Consider the following 22790-nt stretch of genomic DNA (forward strand, 5'->3'; position numbering starts at 1 on the left):
GGCCCCGCCCAGGGCGCGCCCTCGGTGCCCTCCTCCTCCTCCTTAGAGCACGCCCGGAAGCTGGCGGAGAAGGCGAGAGGGAGCGGTTTCCCAGCCGGAACGTTCGTTCGGCGCGCCGCGCCGCGCCTGCGCAGAGTGCGGCGGCGGGACCTCTCCTGGAGCGATGGAGGTGGACGACGCCGCGGCGGCGCCCGGGGAGCCCGAGGAGAGCGCGGGGCGGGAGCGCCCTCGGCTGTGCGCCGAGTTCGCGGCGATTACGGGCCGCGGCCCCGACGTGGCTCGGCGCTACCTGGAGGAGAGCGAGTGGCAGATGGAAGTAAGCCCCCGCCCCCGGCCCGCTCCCCGGCCCCGGGCCTCCAGCCCGCCGCGCGCCGCCGCCTCCAGCCTCCGCCTTTGCTTTTCAGAGGGCGCTCGATGCCTACTTCCAGGCGGCCGAGGACCAGGGAGCGCCGGGCGCCGCCCCCGCCGCGGGGCTCTGGTGAGTGAGGGGGCGGGGGAGCGGGCTCCGAGCCCGGCCCGAGGGCCTGGAGGGCGCGGGGCGCGGTGGCGGGCAGAAGCGGCCCCGGCGCCCTCCCCGCCCGGACCGGCCGCTCCCTTCACCTCTTCCATCCTCTAGTTTTCTTTTTGGGGTTTGCAAGGCAGTGGGGTCAAGTGGCTTGTCCAAGGCCACACAGCGAGGTCATTATCAAGTGTCTGAGGCCGGATCTGAACTTAGCTCTGTGCCACCTGGCTGCCTCCTTGATTGTACTTTGAATGGTCTTGAGTGTTTGGTAACACTGTTCTCCCCTAATACCTTCCCATTTTTTACTTAAAGGGCTTATGTTGCCCAAACGTTTTTCTTTTTCTTTTACATTTTTTTTTAATTCTTTAGATTTTATTTGAACTTAAGATTTTTTTTTTTAGGTTTTTGAAATGCAAATGGGTTAAGTGGCTTGCCCAAGGCCACACAGCGAGGTCATTATCAAGTGTCTGAGGCCGGATCTGAACTTAGCTCTGTGCCACCTGGCTGCCTCCTTGATTGTACTTTGAATGGTCTTGAGTGTTTGGTAACACTGTTCTCCCCTAATACCTTCCCATTTTTTACTTAAAGGGCTTATGTTGCCCAAACGTTTTTCTTTTTCTTTTACATTTTTTTTTAATTCTTTAGATTTTATTTGAACTTAAGATTTTTTTTTTTAGGTTTTTGAAATGCAAATGGGTTAAGTGGCTTGCCCAAGGCCACACAGCGAGGTCATTATCAAGTGTCTGAGGCCGGATCTGAACTTAGCTCTGTGCCACCTGGCTGCCTCCTTGATTGTACTTTGAATGGTCTTGAGTGTTTGGTAACACTGTTCTCCCCTAATACCTTCCCATTTTTTACTTAAAGGGCTTATGTTGCCCAAACGTTCTTCTTTTTCTTTTACATTTTTTTTAATTCTTTAGATTTTATTTGAACTTAAGATTTTTTTTAGGTTTTTGAAAGGCAAATGGGTTAAATGGCTTGCCCAAGGCCACACAGCTAGGTCATTATCAAGTGTCTGAGGCCGGATCTGAATTTAGCTCTGTGCCACCTGGCTGCCTCCTTGATTGTACTTTGAATGGTCTTGAGTGTTTGGTAACACTGTTCTCCCCTAATACCTTCCCATTTTTTACTTAAAGGGCTTATGTTGCCCAAACGTTTTTCTTTTTCTTTTAAATTTTTTTAATTCTTTAGATTTTATTTGAACTTAAGATTTTTTTTAGTTTTTGAAAGGCAAATGGCTTAAGTGGCTTGCCCAAGGCCACACAGCAAGGTCATTATCAAGTGTCTGAGGATAGATTTGAACTCAGTTCCTCCTGACTCCATGGCCGGTGCTCTATCCACTGTGCCATCTAGTCACCCCAATTCAAAACTTCTTAACCTCTGACACTCTTAATGGACCACATCAGATAGTTTCAGGGCATCTGGGTAACTTGAATGGGAGAAAATTGCATTGTTATTTCCTAAACTACTAGAAATTCAGCATATCCTTCACTTATGAAGGTAGGGAACAAAACACTGTGAGGAGGGATTTAGAGGTTTACCTAGACTTCCAAAGGAGTTTCTGATTTAGGAAAGATTTAGAACCCCAGACTACACCATTCTTTTCATTTTATAAATGAAAGACTTGAACTCTAGAATTTAAAATAAAAACCTAAAACAGCAAAATATTAACCAACTTGAGGCCCTGTAGACCGATCCCTATGGAATTTGAACCCATTTTCTGCTTCTCCAAATCCTGAAACTGAGTTTTTCTACTCTAGTCTTGTAGTATGTGACTCCTTTTCACTCACACAACCACTCCTGAACTAGTTGACTTCCCAAGTTCGCACATCCTATTTCACCCTGATGCTTTTCAGTAATCTTCAGATTGGTCCCCCTGCCTCAAGTCTCTCACCAAATCCTACTCCATTATCCATTCATCTGCCAGAAATGATCTTCCTAAATCAGGAAGCTAACTGTGTCACCTCCTTACCCAATAAACATCCATGGTTCCCTGTAACCCCCAGATCAAATGGAAAATCCCCTACCTGGTTTTTTTTAAAGCTTTTTACAAGCCAACTTTTCCACCTGCCTTTCACAACTTGTCTGTTTCCTCCCTTTTTAGTCATCTTAGATTTTTACTCCCCTCTTACTCATAGGGTTCAGTGACAGTGTTCTTGCTCTTCCTCATAACATTTCAACTTCTCCAATATTCCTAATTCATTGAGGCTGACCTTCATTTCTGTGGTACTTTTCCTCCTTGCCTCTGCCTCTTGTCTTTGTCTTCCTTCAAGACCTATGTACACACACACACACACACAACACACATATATGTGTGTGTGTCTTTATTACTCTTTTGTTCTCTTTCATGACATGAAAGTAAGTTACATTTAAATGAGGGGGGGGGTGCTTTGCAGAGTCACCAATCTCAGTTTTTCTTATGGAGTCATCTGGGTACAGTGGCCAGATATGGAATAAGATGACTGGAGATAGTCCTCATGTCCTTTTTTTTTTTTTTTGGATTTATATATTGTTTTATTGACCATGAACACAAAGCAAAAAAGAAGTCTCCATGGTTAAATGCAGTTCTTATATAATGTGGTCAAGTTGTAAAGTTTTGTTAAGGAGTAATACATTAAATTTGTGAAAGAAGTTTAAGCATTTACCATTTCATTACTGTTGAATTTCCACTTGGAACTGAAATTTTAAAGCTTAAAGGAAGATTTAAATCTGGTTAAATATTTTCAAAAGGAAGAATATTTGAAAACTATCTTCATTACACTTGAATTATATTTGAGTCTCAAAGTATTATAATCTTAAGCTTGCCATCAAACTGACATTTAGGAAGAAGTAAAAAAACAGTATTAACAAATTACTTATGAAATGTTACCATCATTTTCTGAATTTTTAAATAAATCAGACTTGGAAAATGAGAATCATCACAAGCATTATTTGTGAACCTTTTAGTAATGTTTTCTTGTATATGTGATAATTACTGTTCATCAGGTGACTGGTGTTGGAAAAAATTTCAATTTGGATAGCGTAGATTACCAAAAAGTGATTTCATTTGGATATTACCCACACAACCACTTCAGGGTCCCTGAAGATGACAGTCTGACAGAACTGTCTTTAGAATGAAGATTTAACAAGAACTTTGGATGATTAAAACTCATTTTGAAATAAAAGTGAAGACAGAATATTAATTTTTCCAAAAAGACAATGCATATTTTACTCCCTTTTCAACTATATTGCAAAGCAGCATTTTCACCTGGACAGTAAGTAATTATATCTATAACTCCAAGGACAGAAAAATGAATGAGTTCTCATTCAATAACAACAATTGCACTGATTATCTTCAAAGATATTTCATATAACATTTATGTATCTCTTTAAATATAGTCTTACTATGAATTGATTTTATTTCAATGATGAAAATGAATGAAAAATTTCAATTTCTTAGTTTAGTGAATACACATTCCTGTAAGATTTAATGATCTCCAGGAAAAAAGCAAAAATACTTTATAACAGGGGTAGATATACCACCCCTAAACAGTAAAGTAAAAGTAGTTTTCAAATTGCCTCCTCTTGGTTGTCGGTGTACCTCTAGGAATTCTTTCTTTATTCAGCCTCTGAACTATGTTTTTGTCTCCATCTGCTCATTCTGGTTTTGTCCTCAGTACTCAAATTTTCCAGGCTCTTCTCTTCAGCAAGTTTCACTGGATCCGAGGGCTGGTTGACTTCTTACTGCAGCAAATTGTTGTAGATCTTAGAGGTGGATGAAAAACTCAAGAGAAGAATGCTCACGAGTGTAGGATAACTTTTCCGGGCAGCGGCTTCAGGGCCCGGCCACATCAGGAGCTGCAGAGAGGAGGAGGCGGACACCCCCTGCAACACAGCCCACACTCTTCTCTAGGGGCAAGCCGCGAGGCACGCACGGGCACTTTGGGAGTCCTCATATCTTTGTACAATTTTTTTGGCATGATGTTTCCTTCTTTAGAATGTGAACTTTTTGAGGGCAAAGATCTATTTTTGTTTTTTTCCTTTCTTTGTACTCCCTGCCCTCACCCTCTGAATACCTAGCACATTGTGATAGTTTAATAAATGCTTGACTGATTCTTTTCTAGGATAAGCTGCCACATATGGAATGTACATAGTGCTTTAAAGTTTGTTTTGTGGTTTTTATAAGTGGTCTCATTTAATCCTCACTGCAGTTCTTTAACGAAGGCGCTGTTATCAATTCCTATTTTATGGAGGAAATAATGAAATTCAGAGGAAGAAAGGAAACTGAAACTCTCTGAGAGAGACCATCTTTTCCCTGGAATACATAATTGATAGATGTCTAAGATGGAATTATCATTGAGGTTTTCCCTTGCCAAGTCCATGGGGGGGGGGGGGGGAACGGGACCTTTGATGTGGTAACCACTAATCCTTTGGGGAAATAAAGGAAGTTGGAAAAATAAAGCTTTGAAAAATAGAGTTGATATGATCTCTTTGAATAAAAATTATGCAAATATTTGTTAAGCATCTTCTAGATAGGGTATTGTCTACTTCCTTGGAGAGGCAATGATCTGAATGAAGTACAAAGTTGAAAAAGTATAGACATGTTCCCAAGAAGTTCACTCTATTTTTGAGATTTATGACACACATAAATACCTGCAATATAAAATAGAACAGAAACAGTACATAAGAATGATACAGAGTGGTTTTTTGAGTTTGAGGAAGTAAAGGTTATTTGCTTCTGGGGAGATAAAAGCAGTTTTTGGAGGAAATGGCATTTGAAGGATTTGAGGAACACCTGATCAGAAAGAAACTTGCTCAGTATTTATTTAACTTACTTTTTTAATAAGCAGTTTTTATGAATGCTCATTACTCTTTAAATTTTTAAGTCAAACATAGAAAGTTAATGAATTACTCTTAAATTAATCTTTGAAAATCATAAACAAGGGGCGGCTAGGTGGCGCAGTGGATAGAGCACTGGCCTTGGAGTCAGGAGTACCTGAGTTGAAATCCAGCCTCAGACACTTAATAATTACCTAGCTATGTGGCCTTGGGCAAGCCACTTAACCCCATTGCCTTGCAAAAAAAACTTAAAAAAAAGTCATAAACAATATTTGTTAACATGTGAAAATGACAAAAATCTGGTGAGTTCATGTTATTTATTCCTTAAACTGCTTTTTGTAACTGAAGACAAACATTTCTTTGGTAGTTTTCTGCCCTGTTGAGCTACCTGTCTCATTTTCTCCAGTGGACTTGAAGAAAAATTAAAACAGATACTAACATCACTGAACAGTAAAACTTTGAACTAGAACAAAAATTTCAGTTTAAACAAGCCACTGGAAGATGTTCATATAGCAAGCTACCTAGCATAAATGGTCAAATATGTAGAGAAGGGGTTCTTAAGCTGTAGTTCATAGACCCTTGAGGGTTCTTGTGGACATGGATGGGGCAAAAGGGAAATCATCTTTATTTTTACACTTAATTGAAATTTAGCTTTTTCCTTCAATTATGAAATTTTAAAGTAAAACATTTTTAAAAAGGTTCATAGGCTTCATCAGACTGCCTATGTCAAGAATCACAGATTTAGAGAATATAGTATAAATGATTTACTTTTTGTTTAGTCATCTGAGTATATTGTATTTCTTTAGATAAATGCCTTAAGTCTTTTGTACTTTGTTGTGTTCCTTTGCAAAGTGAAGTCAATAAAAGCTTTTAAAATAATTTTTAAATTTCTTAAATTATACATCTAAAAAATTATTTTTCTTTCCATTTTTGCTAGTGTTGACCTGACAAATGAAGCAACAATTAACGTCACCAATACTGTTATCAATATAGAGAATCCTGTCCAGAACGAAGATGACAGTACATTTTCTTTAATTACTTGGAATATTGATGGTTTGGATATGAACAATTTGCAAGATAGGGCTAAAAGCGTGTGTCAGTATTTAGCTTTGTAAGTATTATTTACTGCTGTTTGTAGTAGTTCTATACATTTGTTTAACAATTTAATATTTCTGTCTCTTCACATCCGTTTTCTCCTGTGAAGTGGGTAGGGCATTCCCCCATTTTACAGATAAAAATAGTCACAGAGTTAAGTTAGTAAAAGAGCCAGAACTGAAACCTGATTTCCAGAAGACTATTCTTTCCATTGAAATGTCTCACTTTTTGCAATTTTAGACTATATTCAAATAAACAAATCTATACTTTTAACTACAAAGAGTAATTCTAGACAAAATATAATGCTCATCTTTACAAAAGAGTAGATGTCAAGTGTTATCTTAAGTCAAAATCAAAATATAGCTTGGAATGCAAAATTTCCCATGGAAAGATTGCTATGTTAATTTTAAAAGGATTACATTTGGACATTTTTTGAAGTTAACATCTCTAACTGGATTTAATATGGCAATGCCTCTTATGTTGCTTATTTGTTTATTGAATATGTTATTGGAAAGTTATTAATCCTGACAGTTTCAACAGAAGTAATTGCAAAGATCATTTTTGAGAATACAAGCTGGACAGGTAAAAAAGTGAAAGATTTGAAAGAGAACTGTACTTTTAAAGTTTCATTTTATTTTAAGCTAGAATATTTACATTAGATGGAAGAAAAAGCAAAATTGATTTTTTTTAACTCATAACTTTGATTTCAAATTTTCATGTGTGGTATTGTTATAGCACAATTTTTTCAATATTAAAATAAATAGTAGGTGCTGAAATTTTTGTCCGTGAGTACCCTTCCAATAGCCATTTTGTTATGGTTTAGTAAATTGTCTTCATTTTTGGAATTCTGGTAAAGTGAAAGCTTGTATTTCTCTTAGATATGGAATAGTAAGTTTTGATGTCATTTCCTTGGGTTTGTTCTGGTGAAATGTTATATTTATTATTAGCCTCTGAATAAACTCATTTTTAAAAATTAGGTACACTCCAGATGTGGTATTTCTTCAAGAAGTGATTCCACCATACTACAGCTACCTAAAGAAAAGAGCCACCAGTTACACAATTATTTCAGGTAACACCCTTACAATAATTTAGCTAACTTGTTGAGAGTGATTTTCAAAATATCCACCTCTTTAAAAACATCCCCCCCACCCCCCATTTGGAAAATCGTCTTTTTCCTTAGTTGAAATGTTTTAATTATGTTACCTATCCAGTGTCTGGGAAGAAAGTGAATATTATTTGGTTCTTAGAATGAGATCATCTTTTTTTAGATGAGTGACTTTAGTTTCTGAGATGTCATTTTCAAGTACCAAGTTGAGAAACTTAAGGTTAAAACATCTTTATCTTTGAATTAAATTTATCTTCGCAAATAGATAATAGTTATACTAACAGATAGTGCTTTTCTTAAAAGAATCTATGTGAGCATTTATAACTGTTCTTTGTATAACCTGGGATAAAGGACATAAAATAAAGATAAGTTGGATTCAAACTATTCTTGAAATATTTTCTAGTCCTTAATACTATCCTTTAGGGGTGGCTAGGTGGCACAGTGGATAGAGCACCAGCCCTGGAGTCAGGAGTACCTGGGTTCAAATCCGGCATCAGACATTTAGTAATTACCTAGCTGTGTGGCCTTGGGCAAGCCACTTAACCCCATTTGCCTTACAAAAAAAAAATACTGTCCTTTAGTAATTTGAAAGTTTCAGTCACCAGTATTCCCAAGTGCAACTAAACTAGATTAAATTATAATTGGGTAAATTTAAAGAAATAAAATTCAATAAAATATAGATAACTTTTAATTTAAAATTTTTATTTTCAGATCCAAATTTTCTCTCTTCAACCCAGCCCCCACCATTTATATGTGTCTTTATATGTATTAGTGATTCCCTTCTATGTGAATTTAATATTATTGCTCTGACATATACATAGAATGAACCTTTCTTTTTAATAATCATTTTAAGGTAATGAAGATGGCTATTTCACTGTAGTAATGTTGAAGAAGTCAAGAGTAAAGTTAATAAGCCATGACATTATACCTTTTCCAACTACCCAAATGATGAGAAACCTTTTGTGTGTGCACGTAAGTGAACTTGTGAAAAAATTACTCATTTTTATAATTTCATAATCTGTTTTGATAGAAGTTTGCCTTTCTCTTTAAAATAGGTTCCTTTCTAGCTGTGTGACCTTGGACAAGTCACTTAACTATTGCCTTAAATTAAAAAAATAGGTTCCTTTCATTGTTCATGAAATTTGCAAATGAACTTAGGTGAATACTGTGTTAAAATAAACTTCTTTGAAGGCATATATCTCCTGAAGTAGATGGATTTAAATTAAATCCATGTTTCCTTCCTGAAGTAATTGCTGCTAGTTCTATAAGTAACTGGTAATTTGTTATTACTTGGTAAATCACCCTCAATTAACTAATCAGTAATCGGAGAGGGAAATATTGGGGGGGGGGCTAGATATTGGCAATCATAGTTTTTATGACTTTAGTGAAGGCATTGGATAACTCAATTTAAATAGTATTTCCTTTTTTTTTTTTTTAGTTTTTATTTTTCAAGGCAAATGGGGTTAAGTGGCTTGCCCAAGGCCACACAGCTAGGTAATTATTAAGTGTCTGAGACCAGATTTGAACCCAGGTACTCCTGACACCAGGGCTAGTGCTTTATCCACTGCTCCACCTAGCCTCCCCTAAATAGTATTTTCTTTAGGAAATAAAGACCTTTCTCACTTGGAGCTGACATAGCACCTCTCTCCTTCTCACTTCATTCAGGTAGTAGGATCAATATTTGTTAAATTTAGTCTGTACGATATATTCAGTGCTCTCATGGAGCTTATGGTCCTTTAGGGGCATGTGACCAAATACAAATCTGTGATTTATAGTAGTACATGGAGATACCTAAGAAAGATTTGTTATGTGAGTTCCAAGAGGGAAAGGTCTTTAACAGGAGCATTATAGATTTTCTGGAAGGACCTTTTTAGTTGGCTCCAGACACTGACTATTAACCCCAAGAGAACTGGAGCTTCTTGCCCATTCAAATTCCTCTACATACACTCTTAATCCCACCTCCTCCCATTTTCTTCAGTACATTATTTCTTCCACCACCTTCTCACTAATTTTCAATCTTTCCATCTACTGTCTACATTCTTGCTGCCTACAGTACACCTGTGTTTCCCAGTCCTTAAAGTTCCTTCTCTTAGTCCAACCATGCCTCTTAGCTATTGCCGTATTTCTCTCCTCTTCTTCTAGAAACTGTTTGATAAATCTGTCATTAGTAGTTACTCCCCCTGTTTTTCCACTCACTTTCTTTTAAATAGTTTGTATTATGGCCTCTGACCTCATTCAACTGATACTGCTCTCTTTCTAAAGTTATCAGTGATCTTAATTGTCAAATCTAATGACTTTTCAGTCTTTTAGTCATTCTTTATTCTTCTTGAGGGAGCCATCTAGGTGGCACAGTGAACTTGGAATTGGGAAGACCTGCATTCAGATCCTAATCTCAGATACTTATTAGCTGTTTGATCAAGGGCAGGTCACAACAGCACTGAAGAATGACTTTTCAGTTATCCTTCTTGATCTATCTGCCATCTTTAAAACTCTCAATCACCCTTTTCTCCTGGATGTTGTTTTTGCTCAGTCATTTCAGTCTTGACTTACTTTTGGTGACCCCGTGGTTTGCCATTTCTTTCTCCAACTCATTTTACAGATGAGAAAGCTGAGGCAAATAGTGTTAAATTTCTTGCCCAGGGTCCCCAGCTAGTCAGTATCTGATCATGGGATTTGAACTCAGGTCTCCTAAATCTCTGGGCCCAGCACTCTATCCACTGTGCCTCTTAGCTATTTTCTCTTTAAGTTTTCATGCTATTGCTCTATTCTGGTTTTCTTTACTAATTTCTTTTTTGCTGGATCTCTTTTGTGATATGGCTGCTCATTGGGAGTATATCCCAAGGCTCTGTTCTGAACCTTATACTTGTCCCATTTGGTAATTTCATTAGCTCTCATGTGTTCATCTCTATGCACGTGATTCTCAGATCTATATATCCAAACTTAACTTCTCTCCTTAGCTATAGTCCTGCATTATCAACTGCCTTTTTTTGATATCTCAAATTGGAAAACCTTTTGACATTTCAAATTCAACATGTCCAAAACGGAGTGCAACATCTTTCTTTATAAAGGGTGTGGCGATGGAGGTGGGGGCTAGGTGGCACAGTAGATAGAGCACCCCTGGATCTGGCCCTGGATTTAGAAGTACCTGAGTTCAAATGTGGCCTCAGACACTTAATAATAATTACCTAGCTGTGTGACATTGGGCAAATAACTCAACCCTATTGTCTTAAAAAGAATTTTATTTTGACATACTCTAGGAAGGCACCCTATTTTCCAGAGCTTTGTGCTCACTTTGTGAATGATCTCAGCTTCATTTATATCCCAGAATTGTTTCTCACCTGCATCAGGTAGTCTCTGAGTTTGGACAAGTATCAAGTTCTACTATGAATTAAACTTGTCACATAGTTACTGTTAACCCCCATTGTCAAGGCTACAGCTCATTAATGCAGCCATCAGTATAAGTATTGAGTTCTCCCTACGATGCTTCAGGTCCCTCTCATTAGGGTTGCGGCTCCAGCATATATATTCTTGCTTCCAAGCTGTTTTCATCACTGAAATAAACTAAACTTCTGTTTGATTTCTGACTTTCCTGTCTCTGGCCTACTGTCTTTAGCTCTAGCCACCCATAGGTTAGAAGCCAGTTCTGATCTACTTGACAAATTCTTTCAGTTATTAAAAATGGTTTTCTCTCCCTCCCTCTCTCCTGGTAAAGGATGTATAATGTATATGATAGATGTGTATAATCAAACAAAACACATCTCATATCTCATTATATTAACAACTTTTCCTTTAACCCTTCCCATATATTCTGTTATTAAAGATTCCATTTATCCTGGTTCACAACTTTGGCATCATCCTATACTCTTATACTTATCTCACATATCCAATCTTGTCAATCTTGTCCTTTCATATGCACTACTGATATATGGGCCCTTGGCACCAGTGTACTATTTTGAAACTTTTTACTGTAGTTGAAGCAAGTCACCTGAGCACAGTTTAGATGATTCCAATCTTGTTGGCAACATCTAAAGCCTCATAGTCTAGAGCAAGCCAAACATCCTGCTTTTCTCCATCAGGTCTGATAATTGTGTTGACTGAATGTCATACAGCTTTTTTTTTTTAAATTTATTTTTCTCATTTTGTACAAATGTTTTTTTACATTAATAAAATATTCTTGTTTACAAGTAAACAAAATACCCCTCCCCCCATGAATATAGATAGACTTGCTTGGGTGAAAAAAGTAAAGGGGAGAGAAAAAAATAAAATTAAAAAAAATAACAGTAATAATTGTAGGTATGGCCAGGTGGCACTATGGATGAAGCACCAGCCCTGGAGCCACGAGCACCCGAATCTATATCCAGCCTCGTAAACCCAACAATCACCCAGCCATATGACATGCAAGCCACCCGATCCCCACTGCCCTGCAAAAACCAAAAAGAAGAAAAAAAAAGACCCAAAATAAAATAAAATAGTAATAATAGTAGGGGTAGCTAGCAGAGCATTGGCCCTTGAGCCAGGAGCACCTGGGTCCAAATCTGGCCCCAGACACCCAAAGATTACCCTGCTATGTGGCCCCAGGCAGGCCACCCAGCCCCACTTGCCCTGCACCCTCCCCCAAATAATAATAACAAAAAAATGTGCTTCAGTCTTTGTTCCAACACCAACAACTCTGTCATGGGTGGATCACATTCTTTATGATAAGTCCATCACAAAAGTTACTACCATATTTTTCCAACGTTGCCATTGCTGATCGCAACTCCCTCCTTTCTTATTTCTCCACTACCATGTACTATATTTTCTTTCTCCTTTCACTCTGACTCTGCTGTAGGGTCGCTGAGTGCCGCAGCAGACAGATCCCTGGCCCTGGGGCCAAGAAGCCCTGAGCCCCCATACCACCCCTTAGGCCCAGAATCCACCTGGCCTTCCAATCCCAGCCCCTTGCAAGAAGTAAAAAAAAAAAAATGTGTTATATCTGACCACTCACCCCCATGGTCCATCCTCTCCTCCTTTATTCACATCCCCACCCCTTCCCCCTGCTCCCCCCTCCTTCTTACTCCAGATGTCTATACCCCGTTGAGTATATTTGCTGTTTCCTCTCCTAGCCATCTCTGATGAGAGCAAAGGTTCCTTCATTCCCCCTTGCCTCCCCCCTTCCATATCATTGCAAAGGCTCATTGTAATAAAAAAAATCTTATTGTGTGAAATATCTTGGACTATTCCCCCTCTCCTCTTTCTTTCTCCCATTCCATTTCCCTTTTTTTTCTATTGACTCCATTTTTACACCATATTTTATCTTCGAATTCAGCTTTCTCCTGTGCTTCAACTATAAAAGCTCCCTCTACCTGCTCTATTAACTGGGAAGGTTCATATGAATATTATCAGTATCATTTTTCTATACATTCAGTTCATCCTCATTAAGTCCCTCATATTTCCCCCCCTCTCCTCCAATCTCCATGCTTCACCTGAGTCCTGTATCTGAAGATCAAACCTTCTGTTCAGCTCTGGCCATTCCAAAAGGAACATTCAAAATTCCCCTGGTTCATTGAAAGTCCATCTTTTTCCCTGGAAGAGGACATTCAGCCTTGCTGGGTAGTTCATTCTTGGTTGCATTCTAAGCTCTTTTTCCTTCTGGTATATTGTATTCCAAGCCCTACGAGCGTCCAATGTAGTTGCTGCTAAGTCCTGTGTGATCCTGACTGCAGCTCCACGATATTTGAACTGTGTCCTTCTGGCTGCTTGTAATATTTTCTCTTTGACTTGGGAGTTCTGGAACTTGGCTATAATATTCCTAGGGGTTGGTTTTTTGGGATCTCTTTCTCGGCGGGATCGGTGGATTCTCTCCATTTCTATTTTGCCCTCTGCTTCTAGAATATCAGGGCAATTTTCCTGTAGTAATTCTTTGAAAATGATGTCAAGGCTCTTTTCCTGATCATGACTTTCAGGTATTCCAATAATTTTTAAATTATCTTTCCTAAGTCTTTTTTCCATATCAGTTGTTTTTTTCAATGAGATATTTCACATTTTCTTCTAATTTTTCATTTTTTTGGTTTTGAAGTATTGATTCTTGATTTCTGGTAAATTCATCAATCTCCCTGAATTCTATTCTTTGTCTGAAGGATTTGTTCTCCTCAGAGAGTTTTCTTATCTCTTTTTCCATCTGACCAATTTTGCTTTTTTAAAGCATTCTTCTCCTCAATAACTTTTTTGAACTGTTATATCCATTTGACCTAAGCTGTTTTTTAGCATGCTATTTTTTTCAGCATTTTTTTGGATTACTTTGACTAAGCTGCTGACTTCATTTTCATGTTTTTCCTGCATCTCCTTTCTTTTCCCAGTTTTTCTTTGCAAAATATTTCTCAATAGTCTTCCTCTTATTTCTCTGCTTGCTCATTTTCCCAGCCTGGGCCTGGTTTTGGGGTGTTTCCTGAGCTTTTGGGACACTCCCACAAGGGTCTCAGTGTGTGAGGCTCTGTCCTCTCTCCTGGTCTGTGAGTGACCATAAGCGCCCCCCTCTGCCACGGGGCCTGTTGTTCTATGGGGGGGCCTAGACTGCTATCAGGATCGGTCTCCCTGCCTCAAGTCCCTTCTTGTCCAATCTATCTTCTACTCAGGTACCAAAATGATTTTCCAGTGAATATCTGACTGTGTCACCCTTTTACTCAATAAACTTCAGTGACTCCCTCTTGTCTCCAGCATCAGTGTAAAATACTGACATTTAAAATCCTTCAAAAAATATTCCTCTTTTTCCATTGTAATACTTCTTTCCCTTCTGCTCCAGCTACCTTGGCTTACTGGCTGATTGTTGCACATGACACTGTGCATGTATTTATACTTGCTATTCCCCCTGCCTTAAATATTCTTCTTTGACATCTCCTGTCCCTAGATTTCCTGTTTTCCTTCAAGACTTGGATCAGCTCCCACCTTCTACAGACTTGCATTGTTCACATTATCATTCCCTTTTCTCCGTCAGTTCTGCCTTTCTTTGCATCTCCAGTGTTTAACGCAACCCAAATAATAAGCAATTAGTGTCTATTGACTTGATTATACAAGTATGAAATGTTGGGGGTGGGGAAGGTAGCAGGGGCAATTGCAGAAGTTGATTTTTCATGGGGGAAAAGAGCTGAAATGCAAGAAAAGATCTGATGATTTTAGAGGTGTATGCCTTCATAAAATTATGAGTATGACCTAGTAACTCAAAATATCAATGTTACCTTGAACTATATTAAAAGAGCCATAATGTCAGAATAAGAATAATCTGTACTCTGCCTTGGCCAGATCCTACCTAGAGTTCAGGTCTGACTGCCACATTTTAGGAAGGATACCAGTATCTTTGGAGGCATATAGAGAAGAGGACACCCAGTTTGGTGAAAGACTTGGAGATAGTAATGGTGTGGTAGAGAAGAGAAGACAAGTTGGGAATATGAGAGGTTTTTCCTTGACCCCAGAGAACAGAACTAAGAGATTTATACTTGATAGAGGGGAACCTTTCCTAACAATTTCTAAAAGTGGAATGAATTGTCCTGGGAGATTGTGGGTTCTTTCTCAATGAATTTCTACAATTGGAAGCTAGCTTATTTCTTGTCAAGAGTGTTCATAGATAGCCATTTCCTAGATTTTCTAATTTTCAAGTGTTGCTTTAAAAGATAAATCCATATTATTCCTTTTCTTAGTCAGATTTCTTGAAAAGATTCACCTCCTTACTCCTCTTTGTGATATGACTTCTTTCCCCACCCTACCTCAATTCTATTATAATCATATCTGCTTTTTGTACCCTATATTTTCATATCTCCTTACCTTATGCTGCTCCTTATTTTTTTCTTATTTGTTCATACAATTACTGATTTAATGATTTAATGAGCTTTAGATAATCCTGACTTTTTTCTGATTAAAAATTTAGTATTGGAAATTAAAATAGGCCAACCTGTAACTTAACTCAGAGGTACTGTTCTGTTGCAGGTGACTATCTGTGGTAATGAGCTTTGCCTTTTGAACTCGCATTTTGAAAGCACCAGAAACCATGCTCGGGAACGGATAAATCAACTAAAAACAGTGTTAAAGAAAATGCAAGAGGTCCCAGAGTCGATTACAGTTATATTTGGAGGAGATACAAATTTAAGGGACCATGAAGTGAGTTACAGTGTTTCATTTCAATGTTTCATGTGGTAAACTAGTTGTTTTCTTTTCTTTCTCATGTGATCACAGAACCTTGGTGCGTTTCTAGTTCAGCCTATAACTGAAACATAATCTTGTCTTGTTGCCTCCTTGAAGGGCTTCTTCCTGAGAAAGGGAGATTTAGGGAGATTTTCTTATATGAATCAATCAGTAGGTATATAAGAAGTCTCTCCTGTGGACAAGCCCCAAGATGCCCAGCCCTGTGGTGCTCTCCAGCAGAGGCCAGAGCTAACTTCTCACTGCACTGCTGTGCAGCAAAAATTGGATCATTTGACCCTTTATATTGTGCCTGGACCTTTGCTTGATCTGCTATCTATAGAAGCCATTCTGTATATATAAACCATATATACATACATGTATACATATCTACCTAATTCTGTAGTCATTGACTGCATTGTCTGTTCTGTGCCAAGTGCTCTTCTAGGTAGAACAGAGTATGAGGAAAGTTATGAGACATAATCATTAAACTATAAAGACCTTAGGTTCTTGTTAGAGGAACAGGATACGAGCCAAACTATGATTGGAGAGTGTATCACTGAGGACCAAAAGCCATGGCACAAGCTAGGCAACATGGACCTGAGGAGCCAAGGAGCTCTTGGGGGATGTCAGCCTGGCCCCCACTGCACAGGATGGGGGAGAGGGGATACAAGCACTTCGTAAGTACCTACTGTGTGCTTCACAAGGATGACCTCATTTGACCCATACACACTTTGGGAGAGAGAAAGAGAGGCTGTAATTGTCACCCCCACTCTATAGTCTGAGACCCCAGTGGTCCTGGCCAACTTTCTCCAGTTTCACTGGGCTAATCAATGCCTGAGGCTGTATTTGAATGGGTATCATGTCTGCAGATGCGGTACTCTGTCTACAGTGCTGCCTAGCCTCCAGGGAACTTAAAGCTATGTAAGGCCATAGCTGTAAGTCGAGCCTGGTAGCATATGTAAGGCAAAGAATGGAAAACTTGCCTTGGTTGGAGCTGAAATGCTTTGGTGGGAGTGAGAGAAAAAGTTGGAGTAAGTATAGTCAAGCTGGCTTCAAAGCCAGTCTGAGGACTCAGACCCTTGAGTTTACTGTAGGCAGTGATGGCTTTATGTTCCATTGGAAACAAGTGGGGGTTCTAGCTAATAGGGCTGTTTTCTAATATTATGGCTAATCTGTGAAGAATGGTCTGAGAAGCATGCAAATGAGAAATGTCTGCAACAGGAAGACCTGTTTTTAACACAAAAATTCCCTAGAGAATAGGATTATGGGAGAGCTAGGTGGCACAGTGGATAGAGCACTGGCCCTGGAGTCAGGAGGACCTGAGTTCAAATGTGACCTTAGACACTCAATAATTGCCTTCTGTGTAACCTTAACCCCATTGCCTTAAATTAAAAAAAAAAATGAGGGAAAAGGTCCTATGCATACAGAAAATGGGATCATAGCTTTTGCTTCTGTTTTTTTGTGCTTTTTGTATATTCTGTGAAATGTTTGGCATAGAATGGGGACCCCATAAATATCACAGGATTAGATTTGGCTTTCTTTTTTATTTCCTGACCTGTAGTTTACATTAAAGTGAAATTGAGCTCAAATGGGGCCATCTTGTCACTTCTGTTCCTTAAAAGAAAGGTGTTCTAGGTAAATTAAGCCCAGTCTTAGATGTGTCTCCAAATAAGATAAATATTTTTCTCCTCTAATCCGAGTGACTTTATAACTTAGGTCACATTCCCCCCCCATCAAGTAATCTGATAACGGTTACACATGTATAATGTATAATATATGTTAAACATATTTCTGTATTAGTCATGTTATTAAAAAACAATCAGAACAAAGGGGGGACCTATGAGAGGGAAAAAATATTTAAAAAGCAAATTTTAAAAATGAAAAATAATATGCTTTAGTTTGCATTCAAACTCCATAGTTCTTTTTCTGAATGTGAAGGGCATTTTCCATCACAAGTACTTTAGAATTGTCTTTGATTATTGTATTGCTGAGGAGAGATAAGTCCATCATAATTGATCATCACACAGTGTTGCTGTTCCTATGTCCAATGTTCTCCTGGTTCTACTCACTTCACTTGGTAGCAGTTCATATGAGTAAGTCTTGCCACAATTTTCTGAAGTCCATGCATTCATGATTTCCTATAGAACAGTAGTAATTTCATCACATTCATATGCTACAACTTGTTCAGGCATTCCCTCCATTTCCAATTCTTTGCCACCACAAAAAGAGCTGCTTTAAGTTTTTATTCATGTGAGTCCTTTTCCCCTTTTTCATGATCTCTTTGGTATTCAGATGTAGAGAAATGTATTATTTTGAAATCCAATTTTCAATTTTTTAAAGTATTTTCATTCCAGATCAAGAATCCTTGATTAGAGTACTCCTGTAATCCCTGCTATTAGGGGAGGCTACAGTAGGTGGATATTTGAGTTTGCTAAATCATTTAGGTGTCTGCACCAAATAAGATGAGCCTCAGGTCACAAGTGGAGTAGGTCAATGCTTCCATCATCAGCACTGGAGCCAGGCCCACATGAGACTATTAGATTTTCAACCTGAGTGAGATAGGGAGACCCAGTTTCTAAAATAAAATGTAAAAAATTGAAATAACAAAGAATCACTGCCCTTTAATGAGGGGAGCGTAGGAAAATTTCACAAAACAGTCAGTTATTTACCCTTCTTTTCAATCTAGCTGTTTACTTGTGCTTTTTCTTATGACTATGTAGCAAAGCAATTTTATATTGAGTTATCTTAAGTATTTTGTATGGGTATTCATTAAACAAATGGTTTAATTGTTTTAATATTGAATGTTGCATCTAAGCATTGTAATCAGATTTTTTTTAAGACTTCAAAAAATTTGATGAAAGGTTTCCCATTCTCTTTTAGGTTTCTAAATCAGGTGGCTTACCAGAAAAAATAATGGATGTTTGGGAGTTTTTGGGCAAACCTGAGCACTGCCGTTATACTTGGGATACACAAGCCAACACTAATTTGGCAATAAAGGCTACCTGTAAACTGCGTTTTGACAGAATATTTTTCAGACCTGCAGCAAATAGTTGTCATATTGTTCCTCGCAATTTAGACCTAATAGGGTTAGAAAAACTGGAATGTGGTAGATTTCCTAGTGATCATTGGGGTCTTTTTTGTGGTTTTGATGTAATACTGTGATTATTTTTCAAATGTGTATATTTTTAAGTCTGTAGTTTTTTTTTTCTCAGATTTCTTGGAAAGAATGATGATGTTTTATTAAACTCTTTGGAAAAATGTGTTGAATATCACCTATGAAGCTGGATCTTCACCATTTTATTATTGTTTCTCTTTGTAGATTCTTTTAAAGAGTTCAATTTTTCCCCCCTCCAAGAACTTGTATCTTTAAGTATTTAAAGAGCTTTTGTAATTGGCCTTTATATTTTTCCTCCAATCTATTTGGTTGGTCTGGATGAAGTGACATTGCTTGTTTAGTTTCTAGCTCTGGTACTGTTCCTGTGCTTGCCATAAACCTTCTTGCTTGATGGGATTATGGATTTCCTTGTCCTTTGTCTTCATCTTGGCCACTTCCTTAACAAAAGCTACTGGAAGGAGGATAGCACAAATGAGAAATGTGATATATTTGTTTTCATTCTGTCTGCCTAAATTAGGGTTAGACTAACCCTAAAGGAAATAATGGTAAAAGGCAAATGGAATTTATAAATTACTTTATTTCCTCTGTATTAACAGTGTGGGAGGAAAATGTAAATGTGTTAACAACAATAATGGTTTAGCATAAATAATCACATTGGAAAATTGGATAATTCTATTAATCCTAGTCATCTAATAAGCTTTGAAACGTGTAAGAATGTATCTGATTAAGTCCATGAGAAAACTAGTATTTTTCATTAAATTGTATTTTTAATTAAAGAGTATAAAAAAATCACTATTATCTACTTTTGAGTCACATGGAATCTAAACTAATTTTCTCTCCCATTATTTGACCCTAGAATGAAGAAGAAAAAAAGAATAAATTCAGGTAGATGTGAAAAATGAAACCAATTCTGAACAATATGTTTTGGATAATCTGTTTTTATGGGTAAATGAGTCAGTGTCTCTACCCTTCACACTCCTGCTTAATTAGTTAAAAACAGAATTCAATCTGGGCATGCATAGATCTTTCTGCATTTTTTTCCCCTTAATTCAATTAAGCTTGTTGACATGGATCTGTTGAAGTTTTACTACATTGTCATGTTTACCCAATTGTTTCACCTAAATGTAACTGAAGAAATTACTTTTTTCTTGTTCAACAGTGTGCAGAGATTAAATTGACTTCACATAGTGTTAGAAATTTTAGATCTTTGACTCTGGTCAATTTAAAGATCTCTTTTGTTGACCTGAATAAAAGTCAAAGAAGATAATGTTTTTACTAATGGCATAAAGCTAGAAAGAATAACTAATAGTAGGACAGGTTTCAACAGTTTAGAATTCTGGGCTAAAATCAGAAAGATTCAGTTTTATCAGGGACAAATGTAGGATGCATACATTCATCTTCAGTTAGTTAAACACTTGTTCTGTCCTCTAGGACAAGAGAAAGCCTTGAGATGTCATAGTGCTCAGAGTGCTGGACTTGAAGTCTGGAAGACCTTAATCAGTCTTGGATACCACATAGCTGGGTACACCTGGGAAAATCCCTTGACCTTTGTTTACCTCAGTTTTCTCAACTATAACATTAGAAATTAATTACTTGAATGAACTTGATAGCTTTTGGTCTTCTGTAGACTTTTATTAAAAAGTTAATAATAGGCTAGTCTCCTGAAAACTGAGGAAAGAGGAAAGGAGAAGAGGGCGCTCTGTGACATCAGACATTAATTCCATCTCCTTTCTTGAATAATTGACTTTCAGCCAAGATGCTGAGAGAAGATAAGCACTGTGCTAAGGTCTCCTGGTCTTCCCTCATATTATATGAAACAAACCTCTTATCAGAAATTTGATCAAAAATAAACAAAAAGAAGCTAGGAGAAGAACATCTACCAAGAAGGTCTGTCTCCGGGGATTTTGGGTGAGTGGAGGGCAGAGAGCCTGTAGGGAAGGGGTGGGGTGTGTGTGAGAGCCAGAAAAACCTAAGATCAACCAGGAGACATTGACTGTGGGAGCTGTCTGAGAGCCAACTAGGCCCTGGAGACTTTGGCTGTGGGAGGGGTAGTCTGGGGCACTCCAGCAGGACTGGAGGGCGTGTTCTGAGTTGCAGAGTGCAGCTAGACATTGATCTGCTGGGCTCCGCTGATCTGAAGGACAGCAGGCTCCACACAGGTTCCATACTTTTATTTTAGGAGAGTCTTCCTCCCAGAACAAACACAGTAACGGCTCACCCCTCCCCCCAACCCCCCCAGGTGTGGGTAGCAGCGCTCCCTCAGCTGAATAGGGAGATTAACTACCTTGCCCAGCCCACATTGTTCAAGGATAAAAGCACCACCCATCCCCTCCAGACCAAGGGAAAGAGCCTCAAATCAAGGTCACGGAAACTCCAGAGAAAGCAACCAACACCCCTCTACTGGCTGACCCACTTGGAGTTACTAAGCCAAGTGAGCAAAGCTTCTCAGGATCTCAACACCAAACCTCTGTGAACCAACCCTTCCCCCAACACAAGATCTTAGGAAATTGAAGAAAGGTCAGTGAAGGGGGGGCATAGAAAACTACCTGGAAGTTAAAGACTCTAACAGAGAGATCTAGAGCTCTGAGGAGAATATGATTTGGTCTCCAGCCTAGAAGGACTTCCTTGAAGAAATCAGGAAGTAGTTTAAAAGTTATTTGGAAAAAAGAAACTCAAGAGAGAATGAATACCTTGCAATAAGAAAATAAATCCTTGGAAAATACAATTGGACTAATGCAAAAAGAAAATACTTCCCTGAAAACCTCAACTGGACAAATGGAAAATTCCCTCAAAACTAGAATTGACCAATTGAAAAAGGAGTTGCAAAAAGTAAATGAAGAAAATTCTTCTCTTAAAAAATGGAGTGTGTGGAAACTAATGACTTCATGAGACAACAAGAATCTGTTAAAAAAAAATAGAAAATATAAAATACCTTATTGACAAAACCACTGACCTCGAGAATAGAACCAGGAGATACAACTTAAGAATCATTGGGCTTCTGGAAAACATTGAATAGAGAAAAATCCTGGACTTAATATTACAGGAATTAGTGATGGAAAACTGCCCTGATATCAAAGAACAGGGGGAGGGGGGCAAAAATAGTTACTAAAAGAATATATATCAATCCTCGCCCCCCAGAAAGGAATCCTAAAATGAAAACCCCAAAGAATATTGTGACCAACTTCCAGAACCATCAGATAAGAGAAAATCCTTCAAGCAGTCATAAAGAAACCATTTAGTTACCAAGGAGCCACAGTAAGGATAAATAGGACCTCGCTGCATCAACAATAGGCATCAAAGGACCTGGAATGAGATGTTCCAAAGAGCAAAGGAGCTTGGAATGCAGCCAAGAATCCACTATCCAGCAAAGCTGAGCCTTCTTTTCCAGGGGAAAAGATGGACATTTAATCAAATAGGAGACTTCCTGATGAAAAGACCAGAGCTAAATAGAAAATTTGGACATCAAAAAGGAGATTGAAGACATGAAAAGGTTAAAAAAAAAGTAAAGGAAAAAAACTGCTATCCAATAAGATAAAACTGGCTATATCCCCACCTGAGAGAAAGATTTTTATAACCCTTGAGAATTGTATCTCTATTAGAGAGAATATACTTAGCTAGAAATAATGGACACTCATAAATTATCCATGACTCTGACAGAATGATTTAAAAATATCTACTTAAAAGGGGGGGGGCAGTAAAGAGTTGGGAGGATGGAGGAGATTGAATGGAGAGGTACAGAGGACATATTGCAATAGAGGGGAAGAAAGGAGGAGGTGAGAACTACCAGAATCTTACTATCATCAGATTAGGCCTAAAGTTAACATATACACTCAGTTAAGTTGAGAAACTTTCAAGTATTAAAAGGGGAAAGTGGAAGGGGGCAGAAGGAACATATAGAAAGGAGAAGAGGCAAAGGAAAAGCACTAAAAAAAGGTGGAGACTGGATACAAGGAAGAAAATACATTGAACGTGGTGATAGAAACAAAATACTGGGGAATAGGAAT

The 22790-nt window shown here is 38.3% G+C and overlaps 1 protein-coding gene across 1 annotated transcript; it reads left to right on the forward strand.

The window, feature by feature from the left end:
* The first annotated feature begins 64 nt into the window (after window positions 1–64).
* On the forward strand, window positions 65–22333 carry TDP2 (tyrosyl-DNA phosphodiesterase 2). The gene is made up of 7 exons (XM_074205697.1): window positions 65–316; window positions 405–478; window positions 6258–6431; window positions 7393–7484; window positions 8374–8492; window positions 15477–15647; window positions 18552–22333. Exons 1-7 carry the CDS (start codon window positions 164–166, stop codon window positions 18831–18833), a joined length of 1065 nt encoding a protein of 354 aa, XP_074061798.1. The 5' UTR covers window positions 65–163; the 3' UTR covers window positions 18834–22333.
* Window positions 22334–22790: the final 457 nt, after the last annotated feature.

This window comes from Macrotis lagotis, chromosome X, assembly GCF_037893015.1.
Source record: "Macrotis lagotis isolate mMagLag1 chromosome X, bilby.v1.9.chrom.fasta, whole genome shotgun sequence".
NCBI lineage: Eukaryota > Metazoa > Chordata > Mammalia > Peramelemorphia > Peramelidae > Macrotis > Macrotis lagotis.

Bases quoted from the DNA above. Each gene is read 5' to 3' on its own strand.
- TDP2 (XM_074205697.1), top strand. From the start codon at position 164: ATGGAGGTGGACGACGCCGCGGCGGCGCCCGGGGAGCCCGAGGAGAGC. The intron at 479-6,257 runs GTGAGTGAGGGG...CATTTTTGCTAG, and splicing joins GCCCCCGCCGCGGGGCTCTG to TGTTGACCTGACAAATGAAG. The intron at 6,432-7,392 runs GTAAGTATTATT...TTTAAAAATTAG, and splicing joins GTGTGTCAGTATTTAGCTTT to GTACACTCCAGATGTGGTAT.